This window comes from Desmodus rotundus, chromosome 7, assembly GCF_022682495.2.
Source record: "Desmodus rotundus isolate HL8 chromosome 7, HLdesRot8A.1, whole genome shotgun sequence".
Classification (NCBI taxonomy): domain Eukaryota; kingdom Metazoa; phylum Chordata; class Mammalia; order Chiroptera; family Phyllostomidae; genus Desmodus; species Desmodus rotundus.
Window position 1 is genome coordinate 98,400,446 of NC_071393.1, and position 21,455 is coordinate 98,421,900.

Sequence of the window (21,455 nt, forward strand, 5' to 3'; positions counted from 1 at the left end):
GTATATTCTTTCAGAAATAGTCTATGCCTGACAAGCATACATGTATCTGCATAGAAGCAGAGGCATAATATATATATCCCTTTGTATTACACCATTCTTCACTCTTTGCTTTGCCAGGGAGGCTTTCCATAGGGCTCATACTGGATCGATTACTTCTCATGACCCCATACCCCAAGGAACTGTCTCGCTTTTCAAATTATATTATAAATGCATCAGTGAAGGTAGTCAATACTTTTTGAAATGGGTGGGACATTTCAAATATTGCAATTTGCAGTAATTTGCAAATATTTTAATAGCACCTCATTCACACAAAACCTATGTAGTTTGGAAAATGTACATGTATATAAATTTTTAAATCAAAACCTACTTCAAGTATGCCAGGGAGTTGACTCTTTAAAAGAATCCCATGGTTAAACTTTTTTTTTTTGAAGAGAAGAATCCTTTTTTAAAACAAACACCACTCCTCCGAAATTTCTATTTTGTGTAAATTTAGAAGTCAAATACAATGTTAACTTTATTTAAAGTGGAAAAACACTTACAGGTGTTTTTACAGTAATAGAATGTGACCCAATTTAAAAACTGAAAACATTTATACTTTTCAAAGGAGAAGAATTCTAAAAGGAACACTTTTCAATCTGTGGATTCCCCCATGACAACAGCTGCTGGAAAAGCCATGGTTTTTTACCTTCAAGAGCCCCAGGGCAGGATAAGAGATGTTTGGAAGTTTTAATTCAAGTGGTTCCTGTTTAAAAAAAAAAAAAAAAGAAAGAAAGAAATGAAGGAAGAAAAGGGGGTTTTACTTACAGCATGTATTCAAATATGAGGTTACTTCAGACTGCATTTCTTTTGAGTGACAGCAGCATCTTCCTGGCACCTTCCTTGCCTCCTCCACCCTCTGCCCACCATACCTCTCACCTGCAACAGCCTCCCTATGCCTGTTTCACAAGCTCCTTCTCTCCCCACCTCCAGATGGATTTTCCAAGTCTTCTTCCAAACCACTCCCTTCACTTCCTGAATAATTGATGCAGGTAGCAAATTGTGAGAAAACACTAGTGAAACAAACAAACAAGCAAATTTGTTGAGTAATGGTTATTCCCTTTTTTTCTGCCTCAATTTATATAACTTGTCTTGCCTCAGAATAATTTTTGGCACTCATTTTGGCTTTTATATAAAGGGGCCCAATTTTGCACTTATTGACATTCACAAAAATGGAGCTTCGAAATAGATTTTTTTTTGTTACCCATGTGAACAGATGCTTCTTGGTTTTCTGAAATAAACACTGCTGTCTCCTCCCACAAGAGCCTGCTGTTCCTCTGATCAGCCTGCTGTTTAAAGTGTCTCCCAAGCAGATATCCCTCAAAACTCCCTTTAGCCATGTAAGACTATTTTGCTCCAGTTCCGTGCTGGAGACAATGAGAAACAACAAACAAGATGAAGTGGAAGAAATGCCCAATGTCAGACAGACAGATAAGCCAGTTAATGAGATACACCACTGACAAAGAGGCCAATCAGAGAGGGGAGCTGGGAGCTGAGAAAATAAGAGCCAGCCGAGGTGAGTGAAACAAATGACCAGCTGTGTTGGGTGTATGTAGAGCGCATTGTGCGAGCTGGAGGCTGCAGTGGCCGGCCAGGCTCGCCCAATGAAACAGGATCCCTGGTGCTGCGAGTACCGTGTGGTTTTAAACAGGGAACTGGACAACGACCACCAATTCCCGAGTGTATACTTATTAATCTCTATAAGAGTAAAAGAGCCTCAGTTTTGGAATTCCCTGTGATATACAGGGAGGGAAAAAAAAGTCCTAAAGCAGATTTGTATCAGCCCTTGAGAGTAGGCCCTCTCCTAACCACCCATGGCCATAGATTAAATCAGCGATTTTTAACTCGTGTGCTGTAAGAATTTTTAAAACATGCAATAGCTAGTCAGTGTCACTGACCTCTTTTCCATTAGAATGTCAAATAAAAAAATGACAACAGTCAACACAACAATAGACACCCAGTGTGAATAAATCAAAATAAAGTTATTTTCTTGTCTGATCAGCAAAAAATACATTTTTTGGTGTGCTGCAGAGTTTTAGTAATTAGTTTGTGTGTGCCATGAGATGAAAATGGTTGAAAATCGCTGGTTTAAATATTTCTCTTGCCATTTCTGGGTGCTGCACCTGCGCATGGCTGGGGATTGGCACGACACTGCTGACACTAGGTTCTGCTGCCTCAGCTCCATGCCTGGGACGAGGCCGGAGGCTTGGCTGCGATATGATGCGCCCATCTGGCCTGCTTAGCCAGTTTTCCCGGCCCCAGAAGCCAGCAGGCCTCCCTCCGGCAGGGTTGCTGACCGGCAGAGGGACTCAGGCACAGATGTTGAACCGGCACATCCCTTCCACTGCTGCTTCCTGTGTTTCTGTCAACAGGAAATCCCCTGCAGGACAACTTCTGGGAAACCATGGGAAGCTTTTACATTTATGAAACCTGGGTTGTTTCTGAGGCTTCACGGGTACACAAGCAAACAGGAAATCCTAAGGGATATTCAGTGTGGAACTGGGAATGTCCAGGTCACTAGGGAGCCAGCTGGGTCACCTCCCATACGCCAGGTGTCATTCTTGCCTCTCTGTCCCAGCTTGCTCCCAGCACGCCCCTCTTATCCCAGTGCTGGTGGCTGCAGGAATGGGAAGAGGAAGCGTTTGCTGTGAGACAAGCCAAGGGGCTGAGGGGACAGACAGCTCAGATGGAACTTGACAGAACCTTCACGTGGAAACTGAGCAACGGGAGGGTTAGTTTCCATTTGAAATACTCTTCTTAGACAGTAGAAACAAAGGATTTCACAAACCTTAACTGTGCTCTGTAATGTTTTTGATTATTATACAGGTCCATTAGAAGACATAAAAAAGTATTCAAAAACCATAAAGAAAAAAATTACCCCACCATGAGAGAGGTACCCTGTTAATATTTTTGTATTTATCTTGCAGCCGTTTGTTTCACAAATGTAAAAACCTTTTCATGATTTTTCAAAGGTTGTCATATAATTTTATACATAAATATATACACATGTAGTAAATAGTTATTAAAATTATGTCAAATTATATATACTGTTTTATAAATATTTTTTCATTTAGCAATATGTTGTGAACTTTTTGGGGGGTGAATACATAAAAATCTATTTTTACTGGCTACATGGTATTTCTATTATAAGCATAGACTATAAGTTATTTAATCCTCTACTGATGGGAAGTGATTTCTATTAAAGAATGTTACACCTTTATGCCTTTCATTGGAATAAATTCTTGAAAGTGAACTAAGGGTGTGCATATTTTTAATTTTTCAGTTGTTTTTTTTAGAATGAGTATGTTCGGCACACTGGCCACAGAGGACAGGTACCAGAGTGAGGCTGGCCACGAAAGTTCGTTACCATTTCCCCCCATGGTCTGGGGGGGAGTGACAGCACACTAGAGCAGGGGATCTGGGCAACGCTGGATTTTCCTGGGTGAGTCATTGGCTAACGTCGACTGGCTCTGTACTTCAACTGCTGAGAATGATGACGGACAGGTGAGGTCAGGGCAGGCACTCCGCATTCCTGTCTACCATGCTCACTAACCTCTGCTAACTAGGTTTTGGTAGTTACTCACTTGCCTGAGCCCCAGTTTTTTTCTACTCTGAACTTCCAGGGCAGACTGGGCCCTGAGACTCAGGAAAGTAACTACCTAAACCTAGTTAGCCTGCAGCTCCCCATGTAAATGGAATGATCACCACTTAGACAGCCTGGTAACCTCAGCCCTCGCATGCAGAACTTTTCCAAAATGGGTCACTCACCATATCTTCCGGATCTGGAATTTTCACCCCACTGAAGTACTGATTGGTGCTAAACACTTGCTGGTGCCTAGGAATGAGATCTCCTTTGGACAGAAGAAAGAAGAAATAAAATGAGATGGGTTAGCAAGCACTGATCTGTGGTTTCCCTTCTGCCGGTTGAGTGTCTGTCTGTACCTACTCCTACTCCCGGTCAGAGGCAGAGGCATTGAGGAAGCCTCAGCAACCTGTGCTGAGACCCACAGCGCGCAAAGTGCTGCCCAGAAACTGAAGGCTGCGAGGTTCTTGCCCCTCAAGGCTCAGACTGTGTTTAAGTAATCCATACCCAACAGCTCAGAAGCACACTCACACAAGTCAAATAACCCCCCTTTTTTAACAGCAAAAGTACAGCAACTGCAAATCAAAATCATGTTAACTGAATGAATTCTGATGAGTTAAAACAAAAGCGTATTGGCCTAAGGTTAGTACAGTGCCTGACACATAACAAGCACTCAAAAAATATTTGAGGAAGGAAAAAAAGGCAGGCAGGAAGGAAGGAAGGAAGGAAAAGGGAAGGAAGGAAGGAAAAGGGAAGAGAAAGGAGAGGGGAAGGGAGGGAGGGAGGGGGGGAGGGAGGGAGAGAGAAGGCGGGAGGCAGGCAGGGGAATCATGGAAGATCTGGCTAGAAGGAACACATTTCTAGCCTGGAACCACCTTTCCTTGTTTCACCAAGTAGCGATCATCTGAAAAATCCTGTGTTATCTACTGTTTAAAAGTACATACAATGTGAAGCAACGAAACAAAAGGGGCATTTCTGTATTCTGGGGATTATGTGCGGCTCGCTCTGCCCGCATTTCAGCCAAATCAGCTAAAATTGCCCTCACATAAAATTCTAGGGATAGTACACCTGAAGAGGAATTTTGTTCAGAGAATACAAGGAGATACTCAGAAACGGACCCCCTGAGGCATACCCAGGCCCACTTCCCAGGGCAGAGCGAACAACAAAAACCTCCACGCCAGGCCCCCAGAAATGCAGCTATTGGACTGGGCTGGAGTTCCTACCCCAGGGTATCAAGTTGTCTACTTTTACCAATTTGGTTTGGAAATTTACCTCTCACTCAAATCATAAAGCTGCTATCCCACCCCATTTTGGACAAGCAGCCAAAATACACTCTCTGATACCTTACCCCAGACCTCATGAACTTCAGCATGAGAATAGTGCCTGTACCTGAATAACCTTCTTCCATTAGAGTTGGTGGGGGAGTGGGGGACATGGAGAGGGTGTCCTAAAACCACCAGAGGATTTTAGCAAAGGAAGGCTCAGTGCCCCTGGAAAGGTTTCCAGGTCTCTTACTTGTCATTCAGCAAAAGCCATCAGCAAATATTTACTGCCTACTATGTGCAGACACTGGTGGAGGACAGATAGAAATAGAAGACATGGTCTCACCCTCAGGCAGCTTACGGTAAATTTGGGAGGACAGTAAAAGACGTGGTAACAGCGGGGGCTACAAGTGTTTAGAAGAGCACAAGTTCACTTTAATTTGGGATGCTCAGGGGAGTAGTAGCTAAACTCCCTCACTTTTGAAGGGGACAATTACTGCTTATGGGTCTTTTCACCTGCCCCTCTCCTTCTCTCTTCTCCTCGCCTCTGCCCCTCCACCCCAAGAGGAGAAAGAAAGGCAGTGGCTTTGGGGTTAGAAAGCAAGACTAGACTTTCTTCCTGACACATAGCAAGTTGAGAATCTTTCTCGACAGGGCCTGAAAAGTCCAAATTAGCCTGGCAGGCTGGAGTCAAGGACAACCAACAAATGAATGACCACATCATCGGAAATGAAATAAAATACATCAGCATCCTCTAAACTGCTAAGCCCTTGTAGAAATGTATGTTTATATTGTCGCTATGATCATTATTCAGAGTTTAACTTGATCCAAACTATGTCAAAGAGAGAATCTGTCTTTTTGGACAACTAATACATACTCACAATTGTGGATTCTTTTTATTAAAACAAATATGGACAACTTTAATGGAGGTTTTTTTTTTTTGAGAGTGCTCTCCCCCACCCCTCCCGGAAACAACAAAGGGCATTAGGTGAGACAAGGAACTTGGCTCTGCTCTGCACTGACGTGGGTAACACTACCCAGTTTCCCAAAACGCAGGACAGAGACACCACTCACCCAAGGTTTTCCTGATCAGGTAGAGCTGATCCACATCAGATTTGCCTGGCCACAGAGGCACCCCTGACAGCAGCTCAGCAAAGACGCAGCCAATTGCCCAAACATCTACTGGGGGGCCGTACTGCATATCCCCCACCAACAGCTCTGGGGAGCGGTACCAGCGGGTAGCCACGTAGTCTGTGTAGTAGTCACTTGGTCCAGCTGGCCAGTGATGGGACATGGGAAACAGAGAGAGCAGTGGAAGCATGGGATCGAAGCTGGGAGGGGGAAGACCTAAGACATCTACCTTGTGCCCCATCTGTGGCTTTTCCAAATCAGTGGTTCTCAGTACAACTTGTACATTAAAATCATTTAGAATATAGAATTTTTCAAAGTACTGATGCTTGGGCCCCACCCTAGTCCAATTAAACCATAGTCCCTGGGTGAAGGGGTGGGGGTGATCAGTATAGTGTTTATAGTTATAGTTCCCCATGTGATTCTAATCTGCAGCCACAGTTGAAAACCACTTTTCTAAAAGAGTGCAAAAAACAGTAGAAACCAGGAGGGCGACGTATTTTTAAATAACCACTTCACTGTGGTATGATTTATATATAGCATACATTTTTTAAACTATTGAATGTGTCTACGTGTTTTCAGTAACTACAAGCTTAGGCCCTAAATAGACAAGAACTAGCTTTCTATGGCATTTAGATCCTCTACTATATAAAGAATTTTTCATCTTTTATACTTAAGAGAAACATCAATACTCACTCAAAAGCCGAGCAAATCCAAAGTCACAAAGCTTAATCACTGAATGTTTTGTGATGAGGATATTTTCTGGCTTGACATCTCTATGTATGCACTAGTCACAAAAACAGAACCAAAATAGATTATTAAAGAGCAACTATAATATATGGGACACATAAAACACAAGAATAATTAGCAAATAATTGGAAATCGTTTGACCCTCTCACTGGCCTTTTGGATAAAAGGCTGCAAAGTACCAAAGCTTGCAAAACAGCAGCACGAAAGAAATCTAGTACCCTCCCTATCATAGCCTGAATCATTCCAAATTCCTGAACAAGGAAGTACCAACAAAGACACCCAGGTCAATTTACATTTTAGTTAAACAATTTTCTGGTGTAAGTATGTCTCATGTAGTATTTGGCATGTATTTAATCTGGCAACGCTAGGTGAAAGGGAAACATTAAGAGGCTCTGGACGAGGCCTGTGCCGGGACTGCTGGAGCTGCAAGCCGGTGCATAGCAGGATTGACAATTCGGCTGTTTAACAGAGCAGAACACAGTCTGCCTGGTAAACAGGACAAGCCCTGGGCCCGCCGAGATAAGCTGGGGAAGAGAAGGGCGGGACCACGAGTTTGCTGAGTGAGAGACCTCCCTTTCAGCTCTGACATTTGTCCTGACAAGATAAACGAGAGGAGGCAGCGCTCCGCTCTGGAGAGAGTCGCTAGATGTCAGCTCCGTCCCACACACATCAAGGGTTTCAGAGCTGCATCCCAGCCACGCCAAAGTTGAGACTCCAATCACTCCTGCTTTCCCAGCCACAGCAGACATTGTTGAGCGGGGGGGATGTTAGAAGAACGTTTAAGAATCCTCACATGATTGTCTTACACAATAATTTTCTTGGCAAAGAACCCATCAACAACCTAATTAACAATTATATAAAAAGGGTTGGCTTAAATTACTTTCCAGGGTTCCTAATAATCTTCCCTTCTTCCACGCATTTTCCTCCCTGGAGGAGAATGTTGGATCCTGCAAGGCGGGACCCTCTTTGGCTTGCACCTGAAACCCTGGGGGTATTCTTGACTTTCTGGAATTTGGAAAGAGGACAGAGGTTTTTCTTGGGTCTGGCCTAGTGCTCATTCCAAGGGACCTTCAGGGTGAGAGATCTGTGTCAGTGTTTCCCCAAAGGGTATTAATTCCTCTGGAAAAGAATTTGGGAGACAATTTCTGAATTATTTTATTACAATCTATCTGGTTCTCAGCAACCAACGGCCCTGAGATCTCCACTCTTTTACCACTGGCTTCACATATTACTATAAACTGGCACACCCATAGATAGGATGACAGATGGTCAGAAGGACTTGTAAGCAAGAATGTGCTCCTATTCTGTTCTGGGAATTCTTTACAAGTTGCCACACCCTCACCCCCATCAGCACAGGGGGTCAAACAGAGCAGTCAGGGGCCCCTCAGGGAACTGTGGTGCGTTTGTCTTTAGTATCTCTATCCCCCTCCCCCCCCCCCCCCCCCCCCCCCCGGGGCCTTTATGCAGTCTCTCTGGCTCCCCCATCCTAACACCTACTCTCAGGAGCGTGCTAACTCTCACTGGTAGTAAATAGCAGTATAACATGTCCATGCCCCCTGCTCTACATGCATTGTGACAAGGACTGTGGCCTTCAGCAAGGTGGAGACTCAGTAGACAGAAGTGCTGACTACTGTCATTTTTTCTCCTTCCTGGAAGGCAGCATTGGGAAAAATCATTTCAGAAGAGCTCCAAGATGAGTTTTCAGGCCCATCAGCTAAAACGACCCTGACGGTCAGACATATTGCAGTCAGACAGCCCTTGTGGCCAAACTGAAGCTCTGACATTGAGACTTGGCTGCTGTGTGCAGGGGGGAGTGGGCAGTGTTCTATAGGAGGGAGCAACAGGCTTCCCAGCATCTGTGAAGTCACACCAGTTGGTCCACTGCCTCTGCCAGGCCTCGCAGTGGCTGGGAGTGTCACAGGCTTCCACTGGGCTGGTTTGTTCCAGATCTGGCACTCGTCTCTCAGCAAAGCAGACACTAGCACTGAGGCATCGTGCCTGGAACTCCACCTACCGTGACTGAACAGACACGAGTGATGAGAGGTTCCCCTCCCTAATTTCAGAGCCTTGGGAAGGTAGCAGACCCACACAAACTCCAAGTGAATGGGATGCCACCTGAAATCTGAGTAGCTTCGGATCAATGCAACTACTTTCTGAAAAATCATAAAAATGCATCCTTTACATCACCTGAACAAGAAGGAATAGTCAGGCTGGCGTTTTTAGCCTCTACTTACCCCAACCAGGCTTAAGAAGATTTGGATGAAAAATTATGTCCACAAAGCACAATATAAACTTTGAACAAAGGCTCCACCTCAGCTCACAGGCAGCCTTCTGATTTTTTTCAGGGGAAATCATGAGACTTACATTGTGTTTATGGCAAAAATTTACAGCTTGCAATGTCTGCCAAGTTATGCTCTTCACAAGATGTTCTGGTAGCCTAGTGAAAATAAAGCAGCAGCATCAATACAGGTTTAAACAGTGAAAAGTCCTAGGTGACACACACAGTCATGGAACTCATCGAATGTCATTCCCTAAGTCCAAAGTGTAAAGAACATGTGATCAGCACACTGCTGAGCTCCAGGGACAGCAAGCAAACATCTACTTCCACAGGGAGGGGCCGTGGAGACCCACAGGGATTTCAACAAGTATTTATGACCAGCGATCTCAAATATCTGGGACACCGCTGGGAACCTGCCTGGTAACTTGAACTCCACTTCTAGAAGAAGCTTTTCATTGGTGGAAAGTTAATTAACATACAGCATAAAATACGCTGTTTGCTTCTTCAAGTTGCCCCAAACTCATGGCCTTGCAGCAGAACTCGTCTTCTGTGTGTGGGCACATGGTTCCTCCAGGCTCCCTAGGCAGGGTTTTTCTTTAAGGTAATGAAGATTTTGCTGAAGATAGGGAAGGCATTTACATCGCACACCGCGTACCAAAAGTTAACAATAATTAAAAACCCACGTAGGCAGCCCGGTCTGTTCCCCACACTGCTCCTCCCTGCTAGCTAGCTGCACGTCCTCTCATCTTTCTGCCCATCCTCTTTCACAGCATCTAAACTCGATGCCCCCGTTCCCAGCACTGCTCTGACTTTGAGCTTATATAACTAGGCAACCAGTAGCCCCAGCTGGTCCTTTGTGCGAATTAGGAAAAAAAAGCACCTCTCAGAGGATATTTTTTTTTTAATTAGGCAGTGAGTGAAAGGGGCCACAGGAAACGTACATTTATTTTCAGAAACTCCCGCCCACCAGCTGGACCTAGTGTTTTTACGAGTCAAACATGAAACAATGCTGTTGTGGTCCTCAGCCAGAACTAAGAAGCAAGGCAGGCAGGAAACTCCTGAGTAGTTGTGTTACGGTGACCAAAAAAAGTCACTTCTAGCCTCTGGGAGGGGCTACAAGGTCACTGTTGCCACAGACCAGATGTTTAGGAAATCCTTTCAAGCAGATAAGAGACTGCTTCAACAGTGGGACAACATGAAAGGGGCCACTTCCAGGAAGACAAGCTGGAACATTTCTGCACCAGCACCAGGGCCCTGGGGTTCAATTAGCTTCCCTCCAAATTCTCTTCCTTATGCTAGTGGCAGGGAGGCACAGATGCCAGAAAATCTCACCTGTCTAGGAAAAGACAACTAAGAAGGGAACATTTCAGGGAAAATGCTTTTCCCCAGCCAATGCTTTCTGTCCAGAAAAATGGAATATATTTGGATTATTTAATGAGTTAACTATTAATGTAAGGTTATCAATCCCACGCAAATTTAGTTTCTAAGAACATTTCCCAAAATAAATGATTTAAAAGGATCATTTAATTAAATTGTAACAGCACATCATTAATGCCCCTTTAAGGCTGAGCACACTTCTTCCACAATTTCCAAAAGTGAAACCTCTGCACACTCCCTACTGTTGCCCTGGGCTCGCCACTCACTTCACTTCTTTATCGCTTTCTTCTCTGAAATGCCAGCGCCTCGGACTCTACCTCTTAGATTCTTTTGAGCTGCTGATGAAAGGAGCCAGGTCCTTCACTGCTGAAGAAGGGAGTTACAAATATGGAAAGGGAGAAAAGTAGAATCTGTTCCGTGGTGTTGGACTGGAGTTGGATATGCACACACGTGGGAGGGTGCTGTGCGGGAAGGGGTGCTATCTTATACAGAGTGTTCCAGAAAGCTCCTCTGCTTCACTACTTCAGACTTAGTGATTAAGTGATAAGATGTGGCCAGATTTAGGCTATATTTTAAAAATAGAGTCTTCAGGATTTTCTGAGGGGTTGGATGTGAGAAAAAGAGAGAAAACAAGGCTGACCACAGGGTTAGTTTGAGTGTCTGGTTCATGTTGGACCTTTTACTGAGAAGAATGCTGGGGCGGGAAATGGGGTGGGATTTGGGTTGGGGGGAAGGGAGGGTGGATACTCCCTTAGCTTTGGGGAATCTAAGTAGGCAGTTCTGAATTCAGAAGGAAGGCCTAGCTGCAAATAGAAATGTGGAAAGCACAAGCCTGCTGATGGCACTGAGAGCCCTAGCACAGGCAGAGCCACTGAGAAGTGAATACAGGAGAAGAGGAGGTCAAAGTCCAGAGGCCCTGAAACTCAGAGGGACCAGCAAGAGACCAAAGTTGAGTATGGTGTGAACTAAGACGTCACTCAGGAGAACAGCATCACTGAAGCCAACTGAAAAAAGTTTCAAAGGACTTCTGGATTAAGATGGTGGGCTGAACAAACCCATCTAATTTCACTCCCTCCCCAAATCTGACTAGAACCACACTGAGAGAAGAGAACTTTTTGGAGAGAATGGAAAAAGAGATAACACATTTCGGAATCTAGAAAGCAGTCTGATGAATGATAACTGACAACAGATCCTAGAAAGCTAAAGCTAAGCCCAGGGTTCAGGGAGAGTAGAGGACGAACCAATTTACCCCAAAGATTCCTCAGAAGGCTCAGGAACTAGCAGTTAAGACCTGGATGGAAATGGGAGGAAAGGAATGTGGAAAAATCTCTTTGGGAAACAAATCCCTGGACCCTCTCTCCTGGTCTAGTCCAGTAGGGAATACTCTTCCCCTACTCAGTAGAAGGCTGGAGTTTTGCTTTCTGGGGAGGACAAAATAGAGGACATCTGGTACAGTTGAGATTATGGATTCTGTCCCAAAAGCAGGGTACGTACTGAGTACCGCATACACACTAGGCATTGAATACTGAGACTCCCCAACCCTCTTACCACACTAGGTTCTGAGAAAGTTGCCACCTGACTTGACTCTTCAAGCAAAATATTGGAAGACTTTTTTAGGGGAGGCTCAAGAGAAAAGATCTAAAGATGGGATTTCCCCAGCAAATGGCCCAGCCAGATTACCCAACAGTGAAGCTCTGAGCTTCCAGTTGTTTCCTACTCTAAACCATAGGCATACAACCAGAGATTATATTTGCCCACGGAAGTCTCACGTAAGAAAGTTAAAGGCCAAAACAAACAAAAAGAAAGCAACTCAAAAGAAAAAAAAAAAACTATGGAGAGTGAAGAGAACATTAAAAAAACATTAATATCCTCAGAGAGGATGGCAACAGGAAAGCTGTTGCATCCGTGAAATAAGAACAGGACACTATAAGAAAACAAGAGGACCACAGAGTCAGACATCCAAGAAATAGAAGGCCCAGGAAAAGAGAAAATAGAGAAAACAAAGGATAGGAAATCAATAGCAAAACAATTCAAAAAAATTTTTTCTCAGACAGAAAGGGTCTTCCAAGTACCAGAAGAATGGATGAAAAGCAAGGCCCATGATTTTCATAATTCAGAGTGCTGTGAGTAAAGAGAGGGTGCTAGAAGCTTCTGGAAATAAAAATAAACAGAACTTCACAAAGAGGCAGAAAATAGAATGACAAAAGACTCCTTAACAGCACTAAGAGAAAGAAGGCACTTAAAAATGCCTCTGAAATTCTGAAGAAATATTATTTTTCACCAAAAACAAACCAAATATTAAGTAAGTGTGGACAGAAAATATTTTTTAAACATGCCAGGGCAAAGTCTCAGTCCCCCTCCCTCTCTCTCCCTCTCTCTCTTGCTCTCTTTTAACCTTTCACACACTCTTTCTCAGGAAGCCTCCTGGAGGGTGCCCTCCACGAAAAACAAGTGAACTATCAAAGCAGATGCCATGAAACAGGGAACACTGGAGACCCGACCCGGAGGGGAGCAAGAGGAACTTGCAGGAGGAGGTGAGGGAAAGTGGCGGGACGACAGCTGCATTCCAGGCGTAGACAGCAACCCGTCCAGATCCGAACAGCGTGACTCAAGAGCCAGGCATGTTGAGGGCTGTCATCATCATGCTCTCTGCCTTATACCATCTTAAATAAATATGAAAATATTTGACAAACAAACTTAAAAGTTTTGGAAGAGTCTGGGTGTCTGGCCAGAACCTTTGGGCTAAACAGACATTCTTAATGCTGTAGCTTATGCTGGCAAGGCTAAGGAATTCACTCCACTTTATAGTGTGTGTTTCCCAAAGGTTGGTAAATGGTCTCAGGGCCAAGCTCTGGGGCAGAGTGCGAAGGGCTGGAACGGTGATGGAGGGAAGGGGCCCAATTCTGTCTCATTCTTTACTGCCTTTAAGAGTCCCCTTAAGAGCTTGGATTCTAGCTCAAAGACAAGTGGTCCCTTTAGAGGAATCATGCATAAGCTCAACCTTAACCTGGGAGGGAAGTGGAGTTTCAGCTTTTCTCCTGGGTCTCGTTCTCCTCCACCATGAGATTAGGCCCTTGAACTTCAAACAAACTGTGTCCCTATTTCCTTTCCTAGTAAACAGTGCTCCAGAGGAGCTGGACAAGACCCAGCCTGGGCCTCTTGGACTCCTAGCCAGCTGGGCAGGTCTCATGGGATTTGTGCTCCTGAAAATGTCAGCTCCCCAGGCCTAGAAGTGCAGATCTAGGCAAGACATGAGAACACTGAGCAAGGATACTTGCTTTATTTTCTGTCCCAAATCAAGGTGGGAGGGGCTCAGCAAGGCATGTCTTCATTCCCTGGGTAGCTGGGTGGTCTGCCTTGGGGTATTCATGTCAGTGGCCTCACTCAGAGCTACGACTGTTCCTCTGTAGCCCACTGAGCTATCACTCAGCTCAGCAGAGGGTCCCTTCTAAGGCGGGTGGAATGCAATCCTTCTACCACTAGTAGGAAGAGGTGGGGGAGGAATGTACTCTGGAGTCCTCCACCAGGGTGACCTCACGGCCTTCTTCCTGCCTGCTTTGAGAATTTAGTTTCACCCCCAGGATCATTAGGGGATCCCAAGTGCGGAATGCCAAGGAAAGATGAGGATCAGGGGACCGGATAGTATTAGAGATGCTTATAGTTAGACTTCTGTGTGACTGTGCTGTCTTTTTAAAGGATTGGAGATGGATGTGCTGAACAAAATAAGAAAGTAAACTCAGAAAGAGAAAGACAGAGGATCCAGGAAGTGGTGAATCCAGCCATAGAGAAATGCAGTAGGGTTCCAAGGATGAAAACAGAGGGAAGTCCCAGGAAGACAGCTGGATTAGATGCTTCAGGCACCACAAGCCAGGTAGAGGGAGAATGGGGTTCCAAGGGCAGGAAGTTTCTCCCAAAAAAGGAATGAATGGATTATCTACTGTGATTATCCTGTGGAAAAGTACATTGAGAGGCTATTAGAAAGAGTGAGAAAAGGTAGTAATAGGGTTAAAGAATATAGTTTTTAAAGATTTTATTGATTTATCTAGAGAGAGGGGAAGGTAGGGAGAAAGAGAGGAACTGAAACATTGATGCTTCTAGAGAAACATCGATTGGTTGCCTCTCACACGCACCCCAACCAAGGACCAGGCCTACAACCCAGGCATGTGCCCTGACCAGGAATCAAACCAAACCCAACCAACTGAGCCACGCTGGCCAGGGCAGGTTAAAGAATATTAAGCAAATTTTAAAAGCAAGGCAAATATTAATTTGTAGAAAAAGTACAAAAGGAAACCCTAGCATGGTACAATGCTCAGCTGTGAGTAATATTTACATAGTCATAACAACTGGAACAGTGAATATGGAATTAATAAAACTTGAACGTAATGATTTTGGGGGAGGAGAAAGGGGAAACAGAGGGAACAATGGTGTAAGTGAGCAAAATTCTCATCTATCATAATAGGAAGTCTTTGGATAAAGTTCAAATTGATAAATCAAGAAAGAGCAGTATATTACTCCTTTTATATTACATTATATTGCTGGATTTGATTTGCTAACAATAATTTTGCTATGGATTTTTACACCTATGTTCATGAGGGGTATCAGGCAACAGATTGATGTTTCTCTCTCTCTCTCTCTCTCTCTCCCCTCTTTCTGAAATCAATAAACATATCCTTGGGTGAAGATAAAAAAAAAGCAAATTCTAATCATTCCTTGTCCTATCTATTTTTTCTTCTTCTCAAGCTATGTGTCAAAAAATAACTGACTCCGTATTGCTTTCAACCCCAGACCAAGTGAATCAATCTAACATGAAACTCCCTGCAACACCTTCTTGTACCACAAAGCCACGAGTAACTTACGCTAAGTTTCATGAAGTGTCACTTCCAAGCTGTCAACATACTAAAGGTTTTCTCCCTTGAACACATAATTTCTCTGTATCAGTGACTTTCTGAAGGAAGCTGTCTGTTCTGCTGGCTCTCTCTGGTTGTGTAAATTAACATGAAAAGCCTATGCCATGGTCAAACTACAAGCCACTTTAATCCCTTTTGCCTGGAGGTCATGGTAGATAACATATAACCACCACTACAGGGCAGAGCAAGCTCTTGGCCAAGGCTCGAAGCATTGTTAAAAGAGCCTCAGCCTCCAGCCACTGAGTAGGAATGTGACCACGATATCATTCCACCACTCTGATCTACAACGCACTATGCATATTGTCCCTAGCCAAAGTCGGGCTCAGATAGCTTCAATGCAAAGATAATATACCAAAGAAATCAAGTTCAACCTAATAATGCTGCTGTTGCATTCTTCATGAAAATGATTAGCTATGACCTCTTTCCTAGCATTTTTGGTATCTCCTCCTTCAACCCCAGCAGCAGAGTGTGCAGTCCAAACACTGGCTGCTTTGTCTAATCTGAAAATGGGTCATTGCTAATTTTCCCTCACAAAGCCTGGTGTATTCCGCGGTGTTTTGTTTGTAAGGCACGGATCACTCACCCTCTTTGGTATTTGTCCAATTCATGGAGAACCGTGTGGTCGCAGTACTCAAACACCAGGTGAAGCCTCCGCTTCCTCCGGAAGACTTCGATAAGATTGACAAGGTTGGGATGCTTGAGTTGCTGAAAACATAAAAAACAAGGCTGAGTTGTGACAGCTTTCTCTAGTTGTAATCCAATAAAAAGGAAGTTGTTTGTCCTTTAAGAAATGTCTTGTCTTGGTTGAAGTAGCCTGTACACAGTATTACCTTACTTCTCTTTGTGAGCTGTTTGTTAGCAGCTTGCAAGTGAAAAGTGATTATAACCCAGCTGGTTGGTGAAGGCAAAGAGAGAGATGAGAAGGCTGGAAAAGAAAGGAGAATGAAAAGTGGGGAAAGATTTTTAGTTAATACAAACTCATCCTTTAAGGCTCAGATGAACTGTCCCTTACTAAGGAGGTATCCCTGGATCTCCTGACTGGTTTAATGCTCTGGTATGGCTGATAACTCCCCTGAAGTATGAGTTCTTCAGAATCGTTTGTATTTACCAAGTAATTACAAAGTAAGGATTACCCAGTTGATTGTTCAATGTCCTCTGCTGTCAACGGATATAGTAGATAAATCAATAGAAGGTAAGAACCACGATATCAGGGTCTGTGTTCTCGTTTACTCAAAATGATGCTGTTGTACCCATAGCATGGGGCCTCGCACATAGCAGGCACTCAACAATTATTTGTGAATAAAAAAGTAAATCACATTTCCTAGGTTGATGAAACATTTTAAAACAGGAAAATGCAGAAGATTCCTCAATCTGATGTGCCTGAAGGTGTGTATCTAGAACATGGACCTGGGCAGAAGCCAGGGGGATGGCAAGAGAGGCCCTGTTCAGAGATATTTTGTCATTAGAATAGTGGTGATGGATGGAGGGGAGGGAGGAGGGAACAGAGGCATCAAGAATGACCAAAGGTGCCCTAGCCGGCACGAGGAAGCTCTGAGGAACCTCGGGGACACAACTGCTAAGCCTTTCATCAGTGGCGCTTTTGAATGAGGTGCAGTTGGCTTATGCAATAGCAGTGGCACAGAAGTGACATGGGGCAATGGTAATTACGGGGATTATTGAATGAGCTGCCTTTGTTAACACCTTTAGGTCATTGCCAAAAGAAAAGAGGAAATGATAGCTAGGTTTTGGTTAGCTGCCCATCAACTGTGGGAGTCAGAAGGCCACTATAGCATTATTTAAAGAGATATTTATCTCTTGTAGACACAGGATAGCCTGTGTTAAAATCAGGCTCAGAACTTAATTTTTTAAAAAGATTTTATTTATTTATTTTTAGAGAGAGGGGAAGGGAGGGAGAAAAAGAGGGAGAGAAATATCAATGTGTGGTTGCCTCTCACATGCCCCCTACCAGGGACCTGACCCACAACCCAGGCATGTGCCCTGACTGGGAATCAAACCAGTGACCATTTGGTTCTTAGGCTGGCACTCAGTCCACTGAGCCACACAAGCCAAGGCAGAACTTAATTTTTAAGAGTAGCAGAGATACCCCTGGCTGGTGTGGCTCAGTTGGTTGGAGCATCATCCTATAATTTGAAGGGTCTCCGGTTCCATTTCTGTTCAAGGCACATGCTTAGGTTGTGGATTCAGTCCCTGATCAGGGTGCATACAGAAGGCAACTGATCAATCTTTATCACATCAATGTGTCTCTCCCTCTCTCTCCCTTCCTTCCCCTCTCTCTAAAAATCAATGGGCACATTTTTGAGTGAGGATTTAAAAAAAAAAAAAAAGAGTAGCAGAGATACAAAAAAGATGATGTACAGCCTCAACAGGTCCCTTATGCTAAAATCAGGGCTCTGATAAGAAAAGCAAGGGACCCAGAGGTCTGGGATAGGGAATGAGCCGAGAATCTTTAATGCTCAAATTTCTTTGAATCCTCTGGTCTGGGAGAAGCAGCCTCTGCCCTTTTGCCAAAGGTGAAATGCTTCCTCTCACGTGGAGACCTGAAAATAACTCAGTGGAGCAAGTACCTCCTGACTCTATCTAACCTCCACCCAGCCCACAGACCTATAGCTTGGACGAGGCTGTAACAGTGTCTGAGCAAGGCAATACGGTTCTTGCTCCAGGAGGAAATAACTGTCCTCAGAGAATTACAGGACCAGGCTCATACACACCCGCAGGAATCTTGAGGGTGTTGGGCCACGGCAGTGGAGAAATACAAGGCTGGACAGGGGGAAATTCATTGGCATGGCAGCGCTGTCCCATGATTTGGGACTTAATTCCTGACAAGGACACCTGCTGAGTCCCTAATAGAGACTGAGCGAGCACCCTACCATGGGACGTCAGGTGATTCTGTGACCCAGAGCTGCCCCTGTGAACTGGGTCATAGAGACATACTGTCATAAGGCTGCAGGGATGCACCAGCAGTCCACCAAACTATTGAAACTGGACATTTGTGATCAGGCTCAAGAAGGTCCGGGGGTGACAAGCAACTTACACAAAGAGGTGGCCTATTCTCGCATGTCATCTACTTTGTCGCACAGTCATCCCTCCTTCAACTGACATGTATGTGGGGTTCTGTGGAAGTTTCCCATAATGGAGGAGAAGAATCCCAAGTCCAGTTCACAGACGGAGCAGCTCATTATGTTGGCACTAGTTGAAAATGGTGTGCCACTATACTGTAGCCCCACTTGGCAGAGGCCTTGAAGGACAATGATGAAAGGGAACCATCCCGCTGAGCAGAGCTTTAAGCAATGCTCTTGATGGCCCACTTTGTATGAGGAAGAAAGGACCTGAGATAAGGAAGGACCTATGGGTAGAGGCAAATAGTTTGTCTTGTCAATTTAAGTCTGGAGGGAGCAAAGTTGAAAGAGCACTTGGAGAAGAGGCATAAAATGTACTGTGGGAGTGGGCACGGGGCTTGAGGATCCTTGGGCCTCCTATCAATGCCGATCAGAGGACAGCTACTGCAGAGGACACACTGAGCAATCAGACAGAGGGTGTCTTTTCTGGCAGGTGTCAGCCTGCTCTGTCCTCGGCCACTGCAGTGCTTGTGTAACTGATCCATGAACAGGGTGGCCACAGCTGCAGGGATGGTGGTGACGCATGGCCCAATAACACCAGTTCCCTCTCTCCAAGGCTGATCTGGCTACTGCTGCTTCTGAGTGCCTAACCTGCCAGTAGCAAAATCTGATACTTAGGCACTGATATGCACCGTCCTTTAAGGAGCCCAGAGACCAGCTGCTATGTGGAAGGGGTTGTGATTTGTCCTTACTGAAACTGATACTAACTCGAGATATGGGGTTTGCCTTTCCTGCCTGCCCCACAATGAAGGGCTTGGAGAATGTCTGCTTTACCAGTATGGGAATCCACACATCAGACCAAGGGCCCGCTTTACAGCAAAGGAAGCACGACAATTAGCACGTGGCTATGGGATCCATTGGTTGTACAATAAACCTCATCACCCTACAACCAGCCAGCCTGAGGGAATGACAGAATCTGTACCCCAGCCCTTCGACGACACATGTATTGAACCAGCAACCACAATGTGGTATTGAGTCTTTATTTCAGTAGCTAATCTGCGGGTCTGGGAACCAGGAGTGGAAGTAAGACTGGACTCTCTGGTCATCCTTCCCAATGATCCATGTATAGAAATCATGGTTCCTATCCTCATTATTCTCCCAAGTTTTCAGAGCTTTATATATACATTATTAGCCCTTGGAAAATAGGTGAATAGTTAAATAAACTATAGGACTTTATAGTACATTCAAATGATAAAATAGTATGCGGCTGTTAAAAAGAAGGCAGCCTTGACTGATGTGGGTTAGTTGGTTGGGTGTTGTCCTACAAAGCAACAGGTTGCCTGGTTTGACTCCTGGTCAGGGCACATGCCTGGGTTGTGGGTTCAGTTCCCAGTCGGGGCACATGCAAGAGACAACCGATAGGTTTCTCAATCTTTCTGTCTCTCTCTCTCTCCCTCCCTTCCCCTGTCTCTAAAAATAAATAAACAGAATCTTAAAAAACCCGCATATCTATGTGTAATCACTTGGAAAGATGTCCAAAATATAAGGTTAAATGTAAAAAGAAAATTACAGAATAATATATTCAATATGATAGCATTTGCAGCTAATTTTAAGAAGGAAATATACGTCCTTGTACAAAACAGAAATCCACTGGAGTAATATACGAGAGACTTGTGGAAGCATGAGAATGGAGAGTAAAGGCCAAGGTAAGTTTCCTTTTTCACTTTACATTTTTCTGTACCTTCAGTTTTTTCTTACATAAGCATATATTACTTTCTCATACAAATATCTTTTAAATGACTTACATAGGTCTTTTCACTATATTGTCAAAGCAAGATAGATATTTTCAAGTTAGTTTCAGAGAGCTAGTTAATATATCAGCTGTGGGGAAGGGAAAGCTATTTTCATTATTTAAAAGCTATTTAATTATTACCACCATCTCCAGCCGAGAGGGGAATATGGGGTTGCTGAGGAATCATCCTTTAACACTCTCTTTTGGGGAAAGGAAAGGTGCCTTGATCCCACGTTTCCTCCAAATGCCAAGAGCCCCCATGGCAGATCCCCTGACCAATGCTTTGTTTCGGGGATGACTGGAGAAGGAAAGGCGGTGACATACAGAGTGGAGGAATACTGATAAAGCTTCAGTCGTGGGTGGGAAGGTAGAGGAGGGCCTGACATTTATTTATCTTAGCTTCGCGGTAGATGGAACAGAATGTGCCAGGGTGGACCTCTGGCCAGAGACTTGGGCCGAGATCTCTTCTGGATTCCCCTCTAGACCCAGCACAGGCTAAGAATGTGCACAGTGGATGCTCAGTGTGGTTAACTGTGACTAATAGAGTGTATGAAAAGCACCAGGAAAGATGCAATAGTCCAAATGTGACCAAAATGAAAGTTAACAAGGACATGGCCAAAAACGAAAGCAGCAATGTACTGATGGTTATAAAACAAATTGTTTGTTTTTTTGTTATGGTTGACACCGTCAGTTGATTTAGAAACTCACCTTTTGTTATTCTAACAAAAAAAGGAATGGAGTTCAAAAATTTTCAACCAGGCAATTTTATCCAACAGTATTTTTACTACAGTGCTTTTAAAGTTAATAAGTAATAAAGAAGATTAATAATTAGTAAGAAAATATGCCCATTGAAAGCAAATTTGTAGCCTAAAACATCAATCCTGCCAAATAAAAAGGTGAATGAAAACATTAAAAAAATTTAAAGTGAAAGACACAAGCCTGGCCCATTTAAAAATTTTTCCATTCCACATAAAAAGAACTACCTTCTGCCCTGGCTGGGCAGCTCAGTTGGTTAGAGCGTCACCCTAATACACCAAGGTTGTGGGTTTGATCCCCAGTCAGGGCACATACAAGAAGCAAGTAGTGAGTGCAAAAATAAGTAGAACAACAAATTGATCTCTTTCTCTCTCAAATCAATTTTTTAAAAAGTACTACCTTCTAGTGGTTTATAATAACTATATAGAGTGGGGCAAAAGTAGGTTTATAGTTAAGAGTATGCAAAACATAATTATTCTTATATTAGTTATTATAATGTTATTTTCCCT

At 44.0% G+C, this 21,455-nt stretch overlaps 1 protein-coding gene across 3 annotated transcripts in view; it reads right to left on the reverse strand.

The window, feature by feature from the left end:
• CDKL1 (cyclin dependent kinase like 1) overlaps positions 1–21,455 on the reverse strand; it is a 38,604-nt gene that overhangs the window by 3,449 nt on the left and 13,700 nt on the right. For 2 of the 3 annotated variants that reach the window (XM_053928189.2, XM_053928190.2), the window contains exons 3-8: positions 15,905–16,026; positions 9,124–9,196; positions 6,706–6,796; positions 5,956–6,156; positions 3,805–3,887; positions 686–742 (exon numbers count right to left, since the gene is read on the reverse strand). In XM_053928189.2, the coding sequence (XP_053784164.1) occupies positions 686–742; positions 3,805–3,887; positions 5,956–6,156; positions 6,706–6,796; positions 9,124–9,196; positions 15,905–16,026 (627 nt within the window). The remainder of the gene's footprint in view (positions 1–685; positions 743–3,804; positions 3,888–5,955; positions 6,157–6,705; positions 6,797–9,123; positions 9,197–15,904; positions 16,027–21,455) is intronic. The other variant, XM_071221991.1, reaches the window with a different exon arrangement.